We start from the raw sequence: 19,809 nt of genomic DNA, 5'->3' as shown, positions 1-19,809 counted from the left end.
CGGGCCCAATTTGGACATTTTCACTTTTGTTGCCAGCGGTTTAGACATTAATGGCTGTGTGTTGAGTTATTTTGAGGGGACAGCAAATTTACACTGTTATACAAGCTGGCTGGGTTAACATCAGGGGCGATCAAGGGGTCAAATGTCTGCGTAACAATGTGTGCTGCTTTTACTAACTGATCTCTATGTTTCTCATCCCTGCAAAGCATTCCCTGTGCATAGAGCTCTGTGTTGAATATCAGCACAGAGCTCTCGGCTGTGAATGTGCACAGCCAATCAGCAGGTCAATGGCCGAGACTTGCTGACAGGTTTCCGCTGTGTACAGTCACAGCGGGAGCTGGGCGAGGGGTGCGTATGTGCACGCCTGATACCCGAAAGTAAGCGGCGACGTATCGGTATATCGCTTTGCCTACAGCCGCCGCTCGCCCACAGTACAGTGCTGGCGGTTGGCAAGTGGTTAATCTATGGAATTGCAGTGGCCAAAGTGAGTGCAATAGTTGTGGTCTGGCAAATTTCCTAAAATGTGCTTATTCATTCACCTTGTAAACGATCAGGCATTCTATAATTCCAGCCAATCAGGAAGTTCAGATACGGTCATGTGACAGTGTCAGACCTTCAAAAGTAAAATGTAAGCCGCACCCCAAAATGGAGCTCTTTCTATATTTAAATTTGTCAATAGATAAAAAAACTGTATATGTTAATGTCTTTGCCCGAAACCACCTTCCTTGACGCGTTTCACCACTGCTAGCGTGCTCAAGGCTAGGGGGAATTCCTTACTTGATTGGCTGCAGATACAGAGTGTCCGAATGGTTACACGTGCAATGAATGAATCAGTAATTTCTCGGAACTTGTGGAACCACGGGTGGTTCATTCACTGAGGCTACGGCAACATGTTTAAAACAGTTACATACCTAGGGCGGAGGGGGAGAGAAGGAATGCCCCCACCTGCGCGGGTGCCACCACTACCTGAGCAACCAGTGTCCCTTCAGCCAGTGGTAGGTGCATGGGCAACAGGAGGGTCACTGGGGGTATTGGGATAAGATGAGGGTGATGTGGGGGGTAAGAAAGAATATGTGGTCATTTAGGCAAGATCAAAGCAAGTCATGGTTCCACTGGGGTAGGAGAGAATGGGTCTAATGTACAGCCTACAAACAGTATACACAACCTATAAACTAGTACTACATTTTTTTTATATTGATTTGCATTTTACCATAGACTCAGGATCCAATTCTTTAAGCTCATCCTACTTTTAGTGCAATTTGTACACACCCAAAATTTAGCTTTGTCCCCAGCCTCGGGTTTTCTGATTTCCATACCTCTCTGTCTTCCGATCCGCTTACTGTACATAAAATGGGGCGTATGACCAACCATAACTGTATTCCCAACCTCACTATCCCCAACCAACACTATTCCCAATCCACACTATTCCCAACGCCAAGCTGATTTGATGCATCTCATCAGGGCTTGTCCAGTTATAACTGATTTCTGGAAGCAAGTGACTACTTTTCTTTGCTAGCCTACATAGTCTCCCAGTTTCATGCACACCTAATATTTTCCTATTTGTTTTTTTTGGATGAAGAACACCAGCCACCCTATACAGGACTATTCCTACCAGCCATCCTACACTGGAATATTCCTACCGGCCACCCTACACTGGAATATTCCTACCGGCCATCCTACACTGGAATATTCCTACCGGCCATCCTACAATGGAATATTCCTACCAGCCACCCTACACTGGAATATTCCTACCGGCCATCCTACACTGGAATATTCCTACCGGCCACCCTACACTGGAATATTCCTACCGGCCACCTTACACTGGAATATTCCTACCAGTCACTCTACACTGGAATGTTCCTACCAGCCAGCCTACATGGGAATGTTCCTACCAGCCACTCTACACAGGAATGTTCCTACCAGCCACCCTACACCACTGGAATATTCCTACCGGCCATCCTACACTGGAATGTTCCTATCTTCCACCCTACACTGGAATGTTCCTATCAGCCACCCTACATGGGAATGTTCCTACCAGCCACCCTACACCACTGGAATATTCCTACCAGCCACCCTACACTGGAATGTTCCTATCAGCCACCCTACATGGGAATGTTCCTACCAACCACTCTACACTGGAATATTCCTACTGGCCATCCTACAGTGGAATATTCCTACCGGCCACCTTACACTGGAAAATTCCTACCAGCCATCCTACACTGGAATATTCCTACCAGCCACTCTACACTGGAATATTCCTACCAGCCACCCTACACTGGAATATTCCTACCAGCCACCCTACACTGGAATATTCTTACCGGCCACCCTACACTGGAATATTCCTACCATCCATCCTACACTGGAATATTCCTACCAGCCATCCTACACTGGAATATTCCTACCAGCCACTCTACACTGGAATATTCCTACCAGCCACTCTACACTGGAATATTCCTACCAGCCACTCTACACTGGAATATTCCTACCGGCCACCTTACACTGGAATATTCCTACCGGCCATCCTACACTGGAATATTCCTACCGGTCATCCTACACTGCAATATTCCTACCGGCCATCCTACACTGGAATATTCCTACCGGCCACCCTACACTGGAATATTCCTACCGGTCATCCTACACTGGAATATTCCTACCGGCCACCCTAAACTGGAATATTCCTACCGGTCATCCTACACTGGAATATTCCTACCGGCCACCCTACACTGGAATATTCCTACCGGTCATCCTACACTGGAATATTCCTACCGGCCACCCTACACTGGAATATTCCTACCGGTCATCCTACACTGGAATATTCCTACTGGCCACCCTACACTGGAATATTCCTACCGGCCACCCTACACTGGAATATTCCTACCGGTCATCCTACACTGGAATATTCCTACCAGCCACTCTACACTGGAATATTCCTACCAGCCACCCTACACTGGAATATTCCTACCAGCCACCCTACACTGGAATATTCTTACCGGCCACCCTACATTGGAATATTCCTACCACCCATCCTACACTGGAATATTCCTACCAGCCATCCTACACTGGAATATTCCTACCAGCCACTCTACACTGGAATATTCCTACCAGCCACTCTACACTGGAATATTCCTACCAGCCACCCTACACTGGAATGTTCCTATCAGCCACCCTACATGGGAATGTTCCTACCAACCACTCTACACTGGAATATTCCTACTGGCCATCCTACAGTGGAATATTCCTACCGGCCACCTTACACTGGAAAATTCCTACCAGCCATCCTACACTGGAATATTCCTACCAGCCACTCTACACTGGAATATTCCTACCAGCCACCCTACACTGGAATATTCCTACCAGCCACCCTACACTGGAATATTCTTACCGGCCACCCTACACTGGAATATTCCTACCATCCATCCTACACTGGAATATTCCTACCAGCCATCCTACACTGGAATATTCCTACCAGCCACTCTACACTGGAATATTCCTACCAGCCACTCTACACTGGAATATTCCTACCGGCCACCTTACACTGGAATATTCCTACCGGCCATCCTACACTGGAATATTCCTACCGGTCATCCTACACTGCAATATTCCTACCGGCCATCCTACACTGGAATATTCCTACCGGCCACCCTACACTGGAATATTCCTACCGGTCATCCTACACTGGAATATTCCTACCGGCCACCCTAAACTGGAATATTCCTACCGGTCATCCTACACTGGAATATTCCTACCGGCCACCCTACACTGGAATATTCCTACCGGTCATCCTACACTGGAATATTCCTACCGGCCACCCTACACTGGAATATTCCTACCGGTCATCCTACACTGGAATATTCCTACTGGCCACCCTACACTGGAATATTCCTACCGGCCACCCTACACTGGAATATTCCTACCGGTCATCCTACACTGGAATATTCCTACCGGCCACCCTACACTGGAATATTCCTACCGGTCATCCTACACTGGAATATTCCTACTGGCCACCCTACACTGGAATATTCCTACCGGCCACCCTACACTGGAATATTCCTACCGGTCATCCTACACTGGAATATTCCTACTGGCCACCCTACACTGGAATATTCCTACTGGCCACCCTACACTGGAATATTCCTACCAGCCATCCTACACTGGAATATTACTACCAACCACCCTACACTGGAATATTCCTACCAACCACCCTACACTGTAATATTCCTACCAGCCACCCTACACTGGAATATTCCTACCAGCCATCCTACACTGGAATATTACTACCAACCACCCTACACTGGAATATTCCTACCAACCACCCTACACTGTAATATTCCTACCAGCCACCCTACACTGGAATATTCCTACCGGTCACCCTATACTGTAATATTCCTACCGGTCATCCTACACTGGAATATTCCTACCAGCCATCCTACACTGGAATATTCCTACGGGAAATTCTGTTCATGGCTTGCAAAGCCATTGCTGTTAGATGATTGGGCCCATCTTCCCTAGTGTATCCCAGTGGAAGTTGGTAATAAATCAGATTATCCCTTATGAGAAGGTCTACACTTTGGGATAAAATCACTCTGGCTCTCTTAATGGAATAAAAATCCACCGAAAGTTTCGATGTATCTGATCATTCGTTGGTTATGTTATATTGACTCACTCCAAACTGTCAAAGTTTATTCAATGATATTTTTTTCTGTTATTATCTACTGTTACAATATTTGTCCTTTGTGCATATACAATACATACTGCATATGTGTACAATTTTTAATTTTGTACAACTTTTTTGAAGACAATAAACAGAATAAAAAAATTGCAAGTGAAGCACAAATACGGTAAATCAAGTATTTTAAATGCCTTGCAGTGTTTTTCCTTTCCATAAATATTTTTCATTGACTTGCAATGTGCCTGTGAACATGTTCCTCCCCCCCCCCCGCTCACCTCCTAGTCCTTTCATAACCTTGTATATAGCTCCTGGCCTGGGGGGAGGGTGAAGAGGAATACTATACTATAGACCAGATATTCTCAAGCAGTAGTGTATAAATACAGCGAGCAAAATAAGTATTGAATACGTCACCATTATTGTAGGTAAATATATTTCTAAAGGTTCTATTGACATGAAATGTTCACCACATGTCCGTAACAACCCATGCAATCCATACATACAAAAACACCAAAACAAATAAGTCCAGAATTGAAGTTATTGTAATAAAATGGATTGAACACAAAGAAAGGGAGGTGCAAAAAGGCCAAGAAAGCCAAGACATCAGCTGAAATCTATCAGTAATTAGAAAACAATCCTGCCCCTTTTCAGTGCAAATTATTATCAGCTGGTTCAGTCTCAATTGATGGCCTATAAAAAGGTGTCTCATTACCAAGGTGTCACACAAGAAACATCTTATGATGGGTAAAAGCAAAGAGCTTTCTAAAAAAAACCTTTGCAACCTTATTGTTGCAAAACATGCTGATGGCATTGCTTACAGAAGGATTTCTAAACTTCTGAATGTTCCAGTGAGCACTGTTGGGGCCATAATCCGGAAGTGGAAAGGCCATCATTTCACCATAAACTGGCAACAACCAGGTACTCCTCGCAAGATTTCTGACAGAGGAGTGAAAAGAATTATTAGAAGTGTTGTCCAAGAACTTCAGAAAGACCAGGAATTAGCAGGTACAATTGTTTTAAAGAAAACAATAGGTAATGCACTCCCTCGCCATGGCCTGTAGGCACGCTCACTACGCAAGACTCCATTGCCGAAAAAAAAAAGCATGTTGAAGCTCGTTTAAAGTTTGCTGCACAACATTTAGACAAGCCTGAGAATATACAGTGCAGCATGCATTTGTATTCAGCCCCCCTGAGTCAATACTTTGTAGAACCTCCTTTCACTGCAATTACAGCTGCAAGTCTTTTTGGGGATGTCTCTACCAGCTTTGCACATCTAGAGAGGGACATTTTTGCCCATTCTTCTTTGCTAAATATCTCAAGCTCTGTCAGATTGGATGGAGAGCGTCTGCGAACAGCAATTTTCATGTCTTGCCACAAATTCTCAATTGGATTTAGGTCTGGACTTTGACTGGGCCATTCTAAGCCATGAATATGCTTTGATCTAAACCATTCCATTGTAGCTCTGGCTGTATGTTTAGAGTCATTGTCCTGCTGGAAGGTGAACCTCCGCCCCAGTCTCAAGTCTTTTGCAGACTCTTAACGGGTTTTCTTCTAAGATTATCCTGTATTTGGCTCCATCCATCTTGACCAGCTTCTCTGTCCCTGCTGAAGAAATACATCCCCACAACATGATGCTACCACCACCATGTTTCACGGCGGGGATGGTGTGTTCAGGGTGATGTGCAGTGTTAGTTTTCCACCACACATAGCTTTTTGCTTTTAGGCCAAAATGTTCAATTTTGGTCTGATCTGACCAGAGCACCTTCTTCCACATGTTTGCTGTGTCCCCCACATGACTTCTCGCAAACTGCAAACAGGACTTCTTATGGCTTTCTTTCAACAAAGGTCAGATTTGTGGAGTGCACAACTAATAGTTCTCCTGTGGACAGATTCTCCCACCTGCGCTGTGAATCTCTGCAGCTCCACAAGAGTTACCATGGGCGTCTTGGCTGCTTCTCTGATTAATGCTCTCCTTGTCTAGCCTGTCAGTTTAGGTGGACGGCCATGTCTTGGTAGGTTTGCAGTTGTGCCATACTCTTTCCATTTTTGGATTGAACAGTGCTCCGTGAGATGTTCAATGTTTGGGATATGTTTTTATAACCTAACCCTGCTTTAAACTTTTCCACAACTATCCCTGACCTGTCTGGTGTGTTCCTTGGCCTTCATGATGCTGTTTGTTCACTAAGGTTCTCTAACAAACCTCTGAGGGCTTCACAGAACATCTGTATTTATACTAAGATTAAATTACACACAGGTGGACTCTGTTTACTAATTAGGTGACTCCTGAAGGCAATTGGTTCAATTAGATTATAGTTAGGGGTATCAGAGTAAAAGGGACTGAATACAAATGCACGCCACACTTTTCAGATATTTATTTGGAAATAATTCGGAAAAACGTTTATCATTTTCCTTCCAATTCAGAATTATGTGCCACTTTGTGTGGGTCTATCACATAAAATCCCAATAAAATACATTTACATTTTTGGCTGTTATGTGACAAAATGTGGAAAATTTCAAGGGGTGTGAATACTTTTTCAAGACATTGTAGTCTGGTCAAAAGAGACCAACATTGAACTCTTTGGATGCCATAACACACACCATGTTTGGAGGTCAGATGGCACATCACGCCAAAAACACCCCCCATACCAACAGTGAAGTTTGGAGGTGGGAACATCATGGTGTGGGGCGGTTTTTCAGCATACGGTACTGGCAAACTTCATATTATTGAATGAAGGATGAATGGAAAAATGTACAAAGACATTCTGGATAAAAATCTGCTGCCAGCTACCAGTATGATGAAAAAAAACGAGAGTGGACATTTCTGCAAGACAATGATCCCAAACACAAAGCCAAGGAAACTCTCAATTGGTTTCAAAGAAAGAAAATAAAGCTGCTAGAATGGCCCAGCCAATCACCTGGCTTGTATCCAATAGAAAGTCTATGGATAGAACTAAAGATCAGAGTTCATAGAAGAGGCCCACAGAACCTTCAAGATTTGAAGACTGTTTGTGTGGAAGAATGGGCCAAAATCACACCAGGGCAATGCATGCGACTAGCTTCTCCATACAGGAGGCGTCTTGAAGCCGTCATTACCAACAAAGGATTTTGTATGAAGTATTAAATAAAACATAAATTGTCATGGCAGACTCTAAAACGTCCCGTTCACCTGGGGGGCACGGCCCTTCCTCACTTAGCACTATATTATATAGCCTCCCAGCTCTCCCATCTCTACTACCTCAACCATCAGGACAAGCTCCGCTACTCCACATTGGTATGCACATCGGCTACTGATGTGGTGGCCCACCCCTTCCAGATACTCTTCTGTAAGCATTGGGGCCTCCCCCACTCAGGTGATAGGCATCACATGCTAACACACCAAACTAGCGAAAACTATCACAGGGACTCCCCCCATGCATGCCCACACACCACTTTGGGATAACCCTCAATTGCCTGACCTGTTGACCATCCCTGACCACAAGATGTGGGTGGTTAGCAGAATCATATACCTATCCCAACTCATTACTGGGGGTGCAGTGAAGACATTCCAAACCCTCAGGGATGAGTTTGCCCTCCCCAACCACATGTTCTTCCGTTACCTCCAGGTCCGGCACGCCCTTCAGTCCCAATTCAATGCCTCCATCCCTATGTTGGTATCGGTGACCCTTGCGGATGTGGTCCTTGGCGAGGACCCCAAAAAATTAATCTCCTTTCTGTATAACCACCTCCTTCGGCCATCGGCCACCATTTATGCATACCAACTAAAATCTAAATGGGAGGCAGACCTGGGGGAGATTGAAGAAGAGGAGTGGGGGGGGAATACTGGAGTCTTGTAAAAAAGTATCCCCCAAACCGCCTCACCCACCTCTACATCCTTCATAGATCTTACCTTACCCCCTCCCGCCTATCTGAGTACAAGTCAGATGCCAACCCAACCTGCCCCAGATGTGATGATACTGACAGTACTTTTTACCACCTAATATGGTCCTGCCCACCCATCCAGCAATACTGGTCACAAATTGTTAAATTCCTCCATGATCTCATGGGTTCTCCCCTGTCACTATACCCACGTCAGTGTCTACTCGGCCTCCTTCCCGTCCCAGAGGAAGGGAAATACCTGATGACATTCTTACAGGAAACCCTATTCACAGCCAGAATGCAGATAGCCCAACTATGGCTTAGAGCATGGGTCTTCAAACTACGGCCCTCCAGTTGTTCAGGAACTACAATTCCCATCATGCCTAGTCATGTCTGTGAATGTCAGAGCTTTACAATGCCTCATGGGACGTGGAGTTCTGGAGGGCCGTAGTTTGAGGATCCCTGGCTTAGCGCTACCTCCCCTACCATCCAGCAATGGAACAGGGCCGTGAACCTCACCCTCCCTTATTAAAAGATTCTGCACTCCCAACAAGGATGCCCCGGCAAGTTTAATAAGATCTGGGACAGGTGGGTGGATGACTCCTCCACCTGCACGGACTAATGCCAACTGCTTCTTAGCCCCTCTCGATATGTCTGCTCAGTGGGCGCCACCACCACCCACATCCGCTATGAATATGTGAACTTTTGCTCCGACTGCAAACAACAAGGCCTAGAAACATCATTGTTAGTATAATATGTCAGACGTTTACACTTTTTTCTTTTTTTTTTTTTTTTGTTTGGTGCCTGTTGCACCACACCTTCTGAATGTAATCTCCTGTATTGACTTTTATGCTCAATAAACTTTACTCTTGATTAAAAAAAAAGTATTAAATAAATTTCAGTTAGCATGTTCAATACATTTTCCCTGTTGTCATTCCATTTTATTACACATAACTTAATTTCTGAATTTATTTGTTTTGGTGTCTTTCTATGTATGGATTGCATGAGTTGTTACCGACATGTGGTGAACATTTCATGTCAATAGCACCTTTACAAATATATTTACCTAGAAAAATGGTGACATGTTAAATTCTTATTTTACCCGATGTATATTTATTCATTTATTCGTTTACACCATTTCTATTTATTGCACATTTTAGTGCTGCTAGCTTTGATGTGAACTGTTTTTTTCTGTTGAGCTGTAACCATGAGCACTCATTTAGAAATATAAATGTAAACCTCAGAACATGTGCAGAACTTAGAAGTGCTGGACACTGTAAGAAAGATTTAATCAATGTACCTTTTTAGATTTCGCATTGTGTGAAGGAGCGGTAGGGCTCAACCATTGTGTATCGCTGCTAAGCAGGAAGCAGGCCCTGCATATGTAATGAACAAGTACATCCGACCTTCTTGTATAATCTACAGAAAACAGTGTTTCTTCAAGATTCAACACACTTATAACATTATTGACCACAAGCAGATCTCTTTAACATGTATATCTACATGGAAAAACTATACAGTGGGAGAAAAAAAAAAAAAATTTGATCCCCTGCAAATTTTGTAAGTTTGTCCACTGACAAAGAAGTGAAGGGTCTATAATTGTTATCATAGGTGTATTTTAAATGAAGGAGACAGAATATCAACCAAAAATCCAGAAAAAACACGATACAGCTGTTATAAATGGAGTTGCAGTTCAGTGAGTAAAATAAGTATTTGATCTCCTACTAACTAACAAAAATTCTGGCTCCCACAGACTGGCTACAGTAAGAGCTCATGTGGTACACAGATTCGTCCTGTCAATTTAAGAAGGTGCTCCTAACGACATCTCGTTATGTGTATAAAAGACACCTGTCCACAGAATCTCTTTCTTCCATTCAAACCTCACCATCATGGGCAAGACCAAAGAGCTGTCAAAGGACGTGAACAAGATTGTAGACCTGCACAAGGCTGGAATGGGCTACAAGACCATCAGCAAGAAGCTTGGTGAGAAGGAGACAACTGTTGGAGCGATTATTGTCAAATGGAAGAAATACAAAATAACCATCAATCGCCCTCGGTCTGGAGCTCCATGCAGGTTTTGGCCTCCTGGGGTAAGGATGATAATAAGAAAAGTGAGGGATCAGTCCAGAACGACATGGGATGAGCTTGTGAATGATCTCAAAGCAGTTGGGACCACAGTCACCAAACAAACCGTTGGTAACAAAATACACCGCCATGGATTGTAATCCTGCAGCGCCTGCAAGGTCCCCCTCCTCAAGAAGGCACATGTACAGACCCGTCTGAAGTTTGCCAATAAACATTTAAATGATTCAGAGAATGATTGGGAGAAAGTGCTGTGGTCAGATGAGACCAAAATTGAGCTCTTTGGCATTAACTCGACTCAACGTCTTTGGAGGTAGAAAAAAGCTGACTATGACCCTAAGAACACCATCCCTACTGTCAAGCACAGAGGTGGAAACATGATGCTTTGGGGCAGTTTCTCTGATAAAGGTACAGGATAACTTTGCCCCATCAAGGGGCCAATGGACGGGCCATGTATTGTAAAATCTTGGATGAGAACCTTCTTCCCTCACCCAGAACACTGAAGATGGGTCATGAATGGGTCTTCCAGCATAACAATGACCCAAAACATACGGCCAAGGCAACAAAGGAGTGGCTCAAGAAGAAGCAGATTAGGGTAATGGGGTGGCCCAGCCAGTCTCCATACCTTAAGCCTATAAAAAATGTATTGAGGGAGCTGAAACTTGGTGTTGTCAAGCAACAGTCAAGAAACCTTAAGGATTTAGAAAATATCTGTAAAGAAGAGTTGACCAAAATGCCTTCTGAGATGTGTGCAAACCTGGTCACCAACTACAAGAAACGTCTGACCTCTGTGCTTGCCAACAAGGGTTTCTCTACCAAGTACCAAGTCATGTTTTGCTTGGGGATCAAATACTTATTTTACTCACTGAACTGCAACTCAATTTATAACATTTGTATCGTGTATTTTTTCTGGGTTTTTGGTTGATATTCTGTCTTTAGTGGGCAAACTTACAAAATCTGCAGGGGATCAAAGAATTATTTTCTCCACTGTAGCTGTCCTTTAAGTTAAAACGTACTTGCAAAGCCCCAAAAACAGGAGCTTAACATGCCAACAAGCTGCATTCTTTTATTTCGGCAGATAATCGAATGAGCAGCATCTTGTTTGCAGCATTCCTAACTCAACATTTAACATCAAGCTATATTAAAGTGGAACTTCACTCTCCCAATCAACATTGATTGATTCTTTTTTATCCTTACGCTGCCAGCATTAGTAAATAGACAGGAAGGTATATCATATGTACTGGTTTTAAAGTTGTTTATTTTTTACAATTCTTCAGTTACTTCCTGGTTTCCTGCCTCGGCAAATGATGTCATAGTGGATGAGAGGAGGAGGGGTTTTCTGAGCTAAGCATACTCTCCTGCATGCATACTTGAGCTAAGGGCAGGAAGTAAGTACTACCGTATATACTCGAGTATAAGTCGAATTTTTCAGCACATTTTTTTGTGCTAAAAGTGCCCCCCTCGACTTATATTCGAGTCAAGCACTTTTCTGCAGCAAAAAATTTAATTTTCCGAACCGAATTTGGGGCCCTGTATCTCAGGGCCACTAGGTGCTAGGAACCCCAAGTTTGGTGTGCAAACCCACTGGAACTGGTACCATAACATATCCAAAGCTGGGGTTCCTAGCACTAAGTGGCCCTGAGATACGGGGCCCCAAAACCGGTTCGGAAAATGTCATTCTCTGCTGCAGAAAAGTGCTTGACATTTTCTGAACTGATATTTGGGGCCCTGTATCTCGGGGCCACTTGGTGCTAGAAACCCCAACTTTGGAAATTTTATGCTGCTAGTTCCACTGGGTTTGCACACCAAATTTGGGGTTCTTAGCACTAAGTGGCCCCGAGATACGGGGCCCCAAATTCGGTCAACTGTGTCCATCTGCAGCAATGTCATTTCGGGACCCTTTGGGTTCAGAGACCCCAAATTTTGGCTGCAGCTAGGGGGCATCTAGGAACCCTTAACTACTGAGTTTGAAGTTCAGGGGCCCTATGGCTGCAAATGGGCACAGTGAGGCTGCAAATGGGCATTGTTAACCCTCTTTTCCACTTACAGTAGCTGTGCATTTCTCACCCTCGTCTTATACTCGGGTCAATAAGTTTTTCCCATTTTTTTGTGGTAAATTAGGGCCTCGACTTATACTCGGAACGACTTATACTCGAGTATATACGGTACATGAATCATTTGCCCTTACACAAGATGGCCACAGCAAGAAATGCTAGGGGTGTTTTTCAGGAGATTTCTCAACAAAAAAAAAAGTATGGAGAAATGGATGGATGGGGAAGTTTGCTTTGAATCTTAAAAACAAATTAAATAGCATTTTTAGTTTGTGGTGCTCAGTTACAGTGTAGTTCTGCTTTAATGATATTAGAATCTGAGAAGGTTAAAGCAGTATTAAACCCAAAACCAAACATTTATTATGTTGCAGCTTACCCATTCTTAGATGTGATGGTTGCCTTTGTTTTCTTTTTTAGGCTTTGCTTTATTTTCCTCTGGTGATCCAGCCAGCAAGCCTGTTGTTTTTCAAAAGCACAAGCTCTCTTGCAGAATGCATCAGTTACACGGATGAGACAAATCATTTACCACTGGCAGGGGTGCTTACAGTGATCGGCTTTTATTACGTTATGCAAAACCTTTATCCCAAAAAAAAAAAAAAAACTGCTGTACCTGCTTTTAAAGTGTGAACTGGTTATTTGAAATGACACTTTGTTATATGCCACATAAGACCACCATCTGTTTATAAGAACACACATTTTCGGTGTACTGTATCCATAATTGACTACTTCTCATGTATGTTCCTTTATTGTTGCATCATATTATTGTAAGAAAACCCTTTTTAAAAAAAAAAAAAAAAGTTTGTATTAAATAAAGTGTGAGCTGGAGTTTGGTTTCAGTTTGTTAGTGTATATAAATCTGCTGCGCTTTGTTGGGGGGGGGGGGGGTACCTTCCTCTGGATCAACTGTGTATATAGAATTGTATCTTTTTTTTTCCCTTTTAATGGTTGAACTAATCTCAGAATTCTGACTTTAGTCTCAGAATTCTGACTTTCAAACTCAGAATTCTGACTTTCAATCTCAGAATTCTGACTTTCAAACTCAGAATTTTGTAAAAAAAAAATTTAAAAAAACTCAGAATTCTGTAAAAAAAAAATATATATATATATATATATATTATTTTTTTCAAACTCAGAATTCAGTAATTTTTTTTTTTTTTTTACTATGGCCCCAGGGCTCTTCCATAGAACTAGATGGACTAGATGTGTCTTTTTTTCAACCAGATTAACTATGTAAATCTGCTAGTACATCTAACACTACCCTTCCCCCCAGACTGACAATGCTGCTGTCCAAAGGAGCCTCTGCTGCTCCTTCATCCATAGTGGGGGAGCTCTTATACAGGAGGTGTGCTACTGGTCAGATCACCAGGTGAAAACTGAGGAAAAAAAGCCTAAACATTTTTTTTTTTTTTAAAGAAACAAATGCAGCCACCACATCTAATGATTGGTAAGCTGCAATATATTACATTTGTGGTTTAGGGTTTAGGCCTGATTCACAACTATGCAGGTTGCATTTTGCATTTTTCAATACACGCTTTTGATCCACTGAAGTCTATGGAACCAAAAAGAAGAAAAAAATCCCTGGTCCTTATAAAATGCACTGGATGTGAACATGACCCCATAGGAAACCATGTTTAATGGACTGTAGTGTGTTTCTGTAAAACAGAAAACGCACTAAAAAATTCATAGGTGTGACCCAAGCCTTAATACCGCTTTAAGAGTAGGAGAAGTCCTGAAATAGGTCCCTTGATTGGGGGATTATGCAGCTCCAGGGATCCCTCCAGTGCTGCTCATACGATCTCTGTTGTAGTAGAGGGTCAAAGTTTGAATTGGCTGATCTACCCCTTCAGGAGAGGTCATGAGCTCTAGGCTTTTGGTCATGTGATCAGCACTGGTCGGAGCCCAGAGCAGCATTTTCTCCAGGGAAGGTAATTCTTACAGCCCTTCTGTTATTCATTAGGTATCCTTTACAGCATGACAGGTAACTAGAGATGCATCAAAATTTCAGTGGCCGATTGACATGTGCACTGACAAAAAATGTGTTCGTTTTCGTTTCATTCAATTTTTTCGTAAATTCAAAAATTAGAAAATTCGGAATTCGGAAATTTCGAATTTTCGAATTCCAAGTTCAAAAATTCAAAATCCGAAAATCTGAAATAAAGAAAGAAAATCAGTAAAATTTGAAATAATAACTAACAAATAATAACTAATAAATTATAGGTAATAATAAGTAATAATAATAAAAAGGTTTTGTTATTATTATTGTTATTTATTATTATTAGATCGTTACATTCCATTCTTTTAGATACGGCATTGGTTATTTCAGATAATTCGTAACTTCGGATAAATTCGTACTCGCTATATTCACTAACAGCCAAATTTGAAAGGAAATTCCAATACCTACAATTTAATAGTTATTGTTAGTTAGTTATTTCAGATTTTCGGGTTTTAGAATTTTTGGGTTTTCATTCTTTTGAATTTTCGGATTTTCATTCTTTTGAATTTTCAGATTTTCATTCCTATTTTCGGATTTCAAATTTCCAAATTTCCTCATTTCCTCATTTAGAATTTTTGAATTTCCGAATTTTCAAATCTCCGAACTTCCGAATTGCCAAAATTTTGAATTTCCGAATTTTCAAATTTTCCAATTTCCGAAATTTTGAATTTCCGGAAATTAGGAAATTCAGAAACTCAGAAATTCGAACTTCGGAAATTCGAAATTTGGAAATTTAGAAATTCCGAAAATTAAAAAATTTGGAAATTTGGAAATTTCGGAATTAACGAATTTGTCAAAACTTGTTAAAAAATGAATTCGGAACTAAACGAATTGCACATCTCTAGCGGCCGAAACATATCGTCTGAAAATGGTGCTATAGGCATTTTGCCGATAAGAGAAAAAGGTGCAGATAATGACGTCGAAAAAACGCACGCAATTTTGCCGTGATTTTGCGATGATTTTATCATGATTGTACTGTGCTTATGGTGTGTTTTACTGAGGGCCAGGTCACACTATATAAATGCAATCCAGATGCTTTTCCGCATGCACGTTTTTGACGCGTTTTTGATGAGTTACAGTGCGTTTTTTCCTCTTCTTTTTTCTTAACCTTACATAAGGACATGTGTGTTCCAGTGCATTTTTGGTGAGTTTAAGTGCATTCCGGTGCGTTCCAGTGCGTTTTTGATGCGTTTTACAAGCATTCCAGTACAGTCCAGTGCAGGAAAAATGCAGCATGTTCTACTTTTTTTTTCTGGAACTGGAACGCACTGGTGTGAACTATGCCATTGAAAACCATATAACCTACTTCCCATTCGTTTTTGATGCAGAAAAAGAAAAAAACGCACTGGACTGCATGTGGTGTGAACTGGCGCTCAGGTCATGTGACTCAAAGACTGCATCAAAAACGTAACACTGGTGCGTTATTGATGCGTTCTTGCTGTGTTTTCAATGCATTTCAATGGGGAGGTGCGTTTTTGGTGCGTTTTTTTTTTTAACTGACCAAAAATGCAGCAAGCAAGATTTTTAACACCACAACGGTAGCCCAATGGACCAGTGTGAAGACGTACATAGAATTTTAAGGGATACATTTTTTTTTAGCTTTTCTTGCGCTAAAGGTGCCAATAATGGCTGACAATTCATTCATATTCATTTGAATTCATGACATTAATTAAAAAGTTGAATATAATGCATTACATTCAAAAACATATATACTGTATTTTTTTTTAAAAAACTATCATTTTCGGTTTGATTTTTTGGCCAAGTGCATTTTAGGTTTCCGCACCAAAATTTCCATTCGGTGCACCTCTACAGGTAATGCAAGTTAACAGTACAGGTCCATTTTATGGCTGTGTGACTATGGCCAACTTTGAAGTATACAAACCAGAACCTTACCTGACGATGACGTACATGACAGCACAGTTACCCACAAGCCCCACCACACAGACGATGAGGTACACCACCACTATGGTGACCTGGACGCCGAACGGGAGGAATCGGTCACCGGTGCTGTTGAACAGGCTGTCGTTGAAGCTGCCGTTGAGCAGGAGCTCTCGGAGGAGGTCCACCTGGAAGAATGCATCAGACAAAGGGAGGTCCATCTTCTTCCTGGAGGACAGGACAAGACAACATCAGGCAACGGTAGCAAGAGTTTAAAGGGCGCCGGTCATGACAGAAGCAAGGAGGCTGCCGCCGTTGACCTCTCCGCTGAGAATGCTAATTGCTTTGATACAGGACAAGCACGAGAAGAAGGAATTCTAATCTTCACTTACAGCATGCTCATACAACATACATTTCCAGATGGAGAACAAAAACGGCACCCCCTCCCGTATTTCTCTCATGACAGGTGTCCTTTAACCACTTGAAGACCAGGCCTTTTCTGGCACTTTTTGCTTAAATCAGTATTTTTTGCTAGAAAATGTCTTATAACCCCCCAAACAGTATACATTTTTTGCTTAGCAGAGACCCTAGGGAATAAAATAGCGATCATTGGAATTTTTTATCACACGGTATTTGCGGTAATATGTATTAGAAAAAAATTAATTTTAATTAATAAAAAATAAGTAAAAAAACCCAATATAACCCAATATAACACAACTTTTTTGTAAAATATGAAAGATGGTGTTACGCCGAGTAAATAGATACCGAACATGTCATGCTTTAAAATTGCGCAGGCTTGTGGAATGGTGAAAAACAACTTAAATCTCCATATGCGAAGTTTGAACGCCTTTACAGGTTACCTGTTTAGAGTTACAGAGGAGGTCTAGTGCTGGAATTATTGCTCTCGCTCTAACGTTCGCGGAGATACCTCACATGTGTGGTGCCAATACCGTTTACATATGCACACGTGACTTACCTATGCGTTAGCTTCAGTGCGTGAGCACGGAGGGATGGGGGCACTTTAATTGTTTTTTACTTTTTCTTTTTTCTTATTACACTGTCCTGTTAATTTTTTTTTTATTCTTACTGATTTATTTTACTTTTTCTTTTTGCACTGTCCTTTTATTTTTATTTTTTTATTTTTACTGATTTATTTTACTTTTTATTTTTACACTATCCTTTTAATTTTTTTTTATTTTCACTGATTTATTTTACTTTTTATTTTTACACTGTCCTGTTAATTTTTTTTTTATTCTTACTGATTTATTTTACTTTTTCTTTTTGCACTGTCCTTTTATTTTTATTTTTTTATTTTTACTCATTTATTTTACTTTTTATTTTTACACTATCCTTTTAATTTGTTTTTATTTTTACTGATTTATTTTACTTTTTATTTTTACACTGTCCTGTTAATTTTTTTTATTCTTACTCATTTATTTTACTTTTTATTTTTACACTGTCCTTTTATTTATTTTTTTATTCTTACTCATTTATTTTACTTTTTATTTTTACACTGTCCTTTTAATTTTTTAAAATTTTTACTCATTTATTTTACTTTTATTTTTTATTTTTACACTGTCCTTTTAATTTTTTTATTTTTACTCATTTATTTTACTTTTTATTTTTACACTGTCCTTTTATTTTTTTTATTTATACTCATTTATTTTAATTTTAATTTTTTATTTTTACACTGTCCTTTTAATTTTTTAAAATTTTTACTCATTTATTTTACTTTTTATTTTTACACTGTCCTGATATTTGTCCTGATAATTTTTTTTATTCTTACTGATTTATTTTACTTTTTTTTACACTGTCCTTTTATTTTATTTTTTTTTACTTATTTATTTTAATTGTTATTTTTACACTGTCCTTTTAATTTTCTTTTATGTTTACTGATTTATTTTACTTTTTATTTTTTATTTTTACACTGTCCTGTTATTTTTTTTTATTCTTACTGATTTATTTTACTTTTTATTTGTACACTGTCCTAATTAATTTCCTTTTAAAAGCAAAAGTTTAAATAAAAATACGTTTTGATCTTTTACTTTAAAAAAAAATAAAAATAAACTTGTTTACTTCCACCCTGGTCATAGAGGCGATCCAAGATGATCTAGGCTTTTTTCGCCTCTGTGACCAACCGGCCGCACCGTTGGATTGGTCCTCGGTAAGAACAGTAAGCCCAAGAAACACCGGCGAGCGGTGGGAGGAGGGGATGTCAACTCCTACCCCTTCTGAAAGCGTTCCAGTGGCTCATGAGCCGATCGGAGCGCTTTCATGAGAAAGCCATTCACCGGATACAGAAGAAAATACCGGGGTTAGGGCTGGTAAACCACTTGCAAACTGCAACGTATATGTGTATTGTGGTCTTAAGTAGTGTTTTTGGTTTGTGGTGCTCAGATGCAGTCTAGTTCTGCTTTAATACTTCCTTACAGTGGAGAAATTACCTTGGGATTTTTAAGGTGCCACAGACAACACATCAAAGAGACGATGGACGGGGCCATGTACTGTCAAATCTTGGGTGAGAACCTCCTTCCCTCAGCCAGGGCTTTGAAAATGGGTATTACCCAGAAGCCTCTATGCGTTTTGCATACATACGTCATCAGGAAGCTGCCGCAAACAACACGCAGAGGCTTCTGGGTGATCGCGGACATCACTTTCTGTCAGGAACCCGTACCAGATTGAGGCTTGGAACGCACGCCGAACTCAAGGAACGAAGCGGCATAGCGGAACCCTAAAACAAACTGCTGGAAAGACTTTGTGCCGGTCCTAAGGTACTTTAAATTGTGAGTGCACATTTTACAAATTCTGGATATTAACTTATTGGTCAAAATAAATTTTATATAAATAGGTTGCGCAATGATGGATGTTTAATTCTTACGAGATACCAACACTGACATTTAGATAGGAGCACCTAGTGGTTAACTATTTGGATGAACGCCAGGAAAGTGGAGTGGTTATCCCAATATTAACCAAAGGCAAATCTTTTTCTAGGAAGGTGGTGGTGGCACATGAAGTGGTGAAAAGTTCCTGTTATAGAGCACGGATGAAAATTGGAGCATAATATGCACATTGAATGTCTATGATGAATTGAAGTGGACTTTGGGGTTTGTTATAAAATACCTACGTTCTAGGTTGTGATATATTGCACTTTATAATTTGCACTTTATATTGACCTATTGTCACGTTGCACTTTATAGTTTTTTACTGTTAAGCCTGGCATAAAAGGTATAGACACCGTATCAGTGGTAATATTGCACTAGCACTTTTTGGATCAGCGCAGTTAC

At 40.9% G+C, this 19,809-nt stretch overlaps 1 protein-coding gene across 1 annotated transcript in view; it reads right to left on the bottom strand.

The window, feature by feature from the left end:
- The window catches only part of OPRL1 (opioid related nociceptin receptor 1), a 136,585-nt gene that overhangs the window by 89,337 nt on the left and 27,439 nt on the right, over window positions 1–19,809 (bottom strand). The window contains 1 exon segment of the mRNA XM_073607426.1: window positions 16,541–16,753. Within this exon segment, the coding sequence (XP_073463527.1) occupies window positions 16,541–16,753 (213 nt within the window).

This window comes from Aquarana catesbeiana, linkage group LG12 (genome assembly GCF_042186555.1).
Source record: "Aquarana catesbeiana isolate 2022-GZ linkage group LG12, ASM4218655v1, whole genome shotgun sequence".
In the NCBI taxonomy this organism is placed as follows: domain Eukaryota; kingdom Metazoa; phylum Chordata; class Amphibia; order Anura; family Ranidae; genus Aquarana; species Aquarana catesbeiana.
The sequence above is the reverse complement of the archived record's forward strand: the minus strand, read 5'-3'. Positions and strand labels throughout refer to the sequence as shown.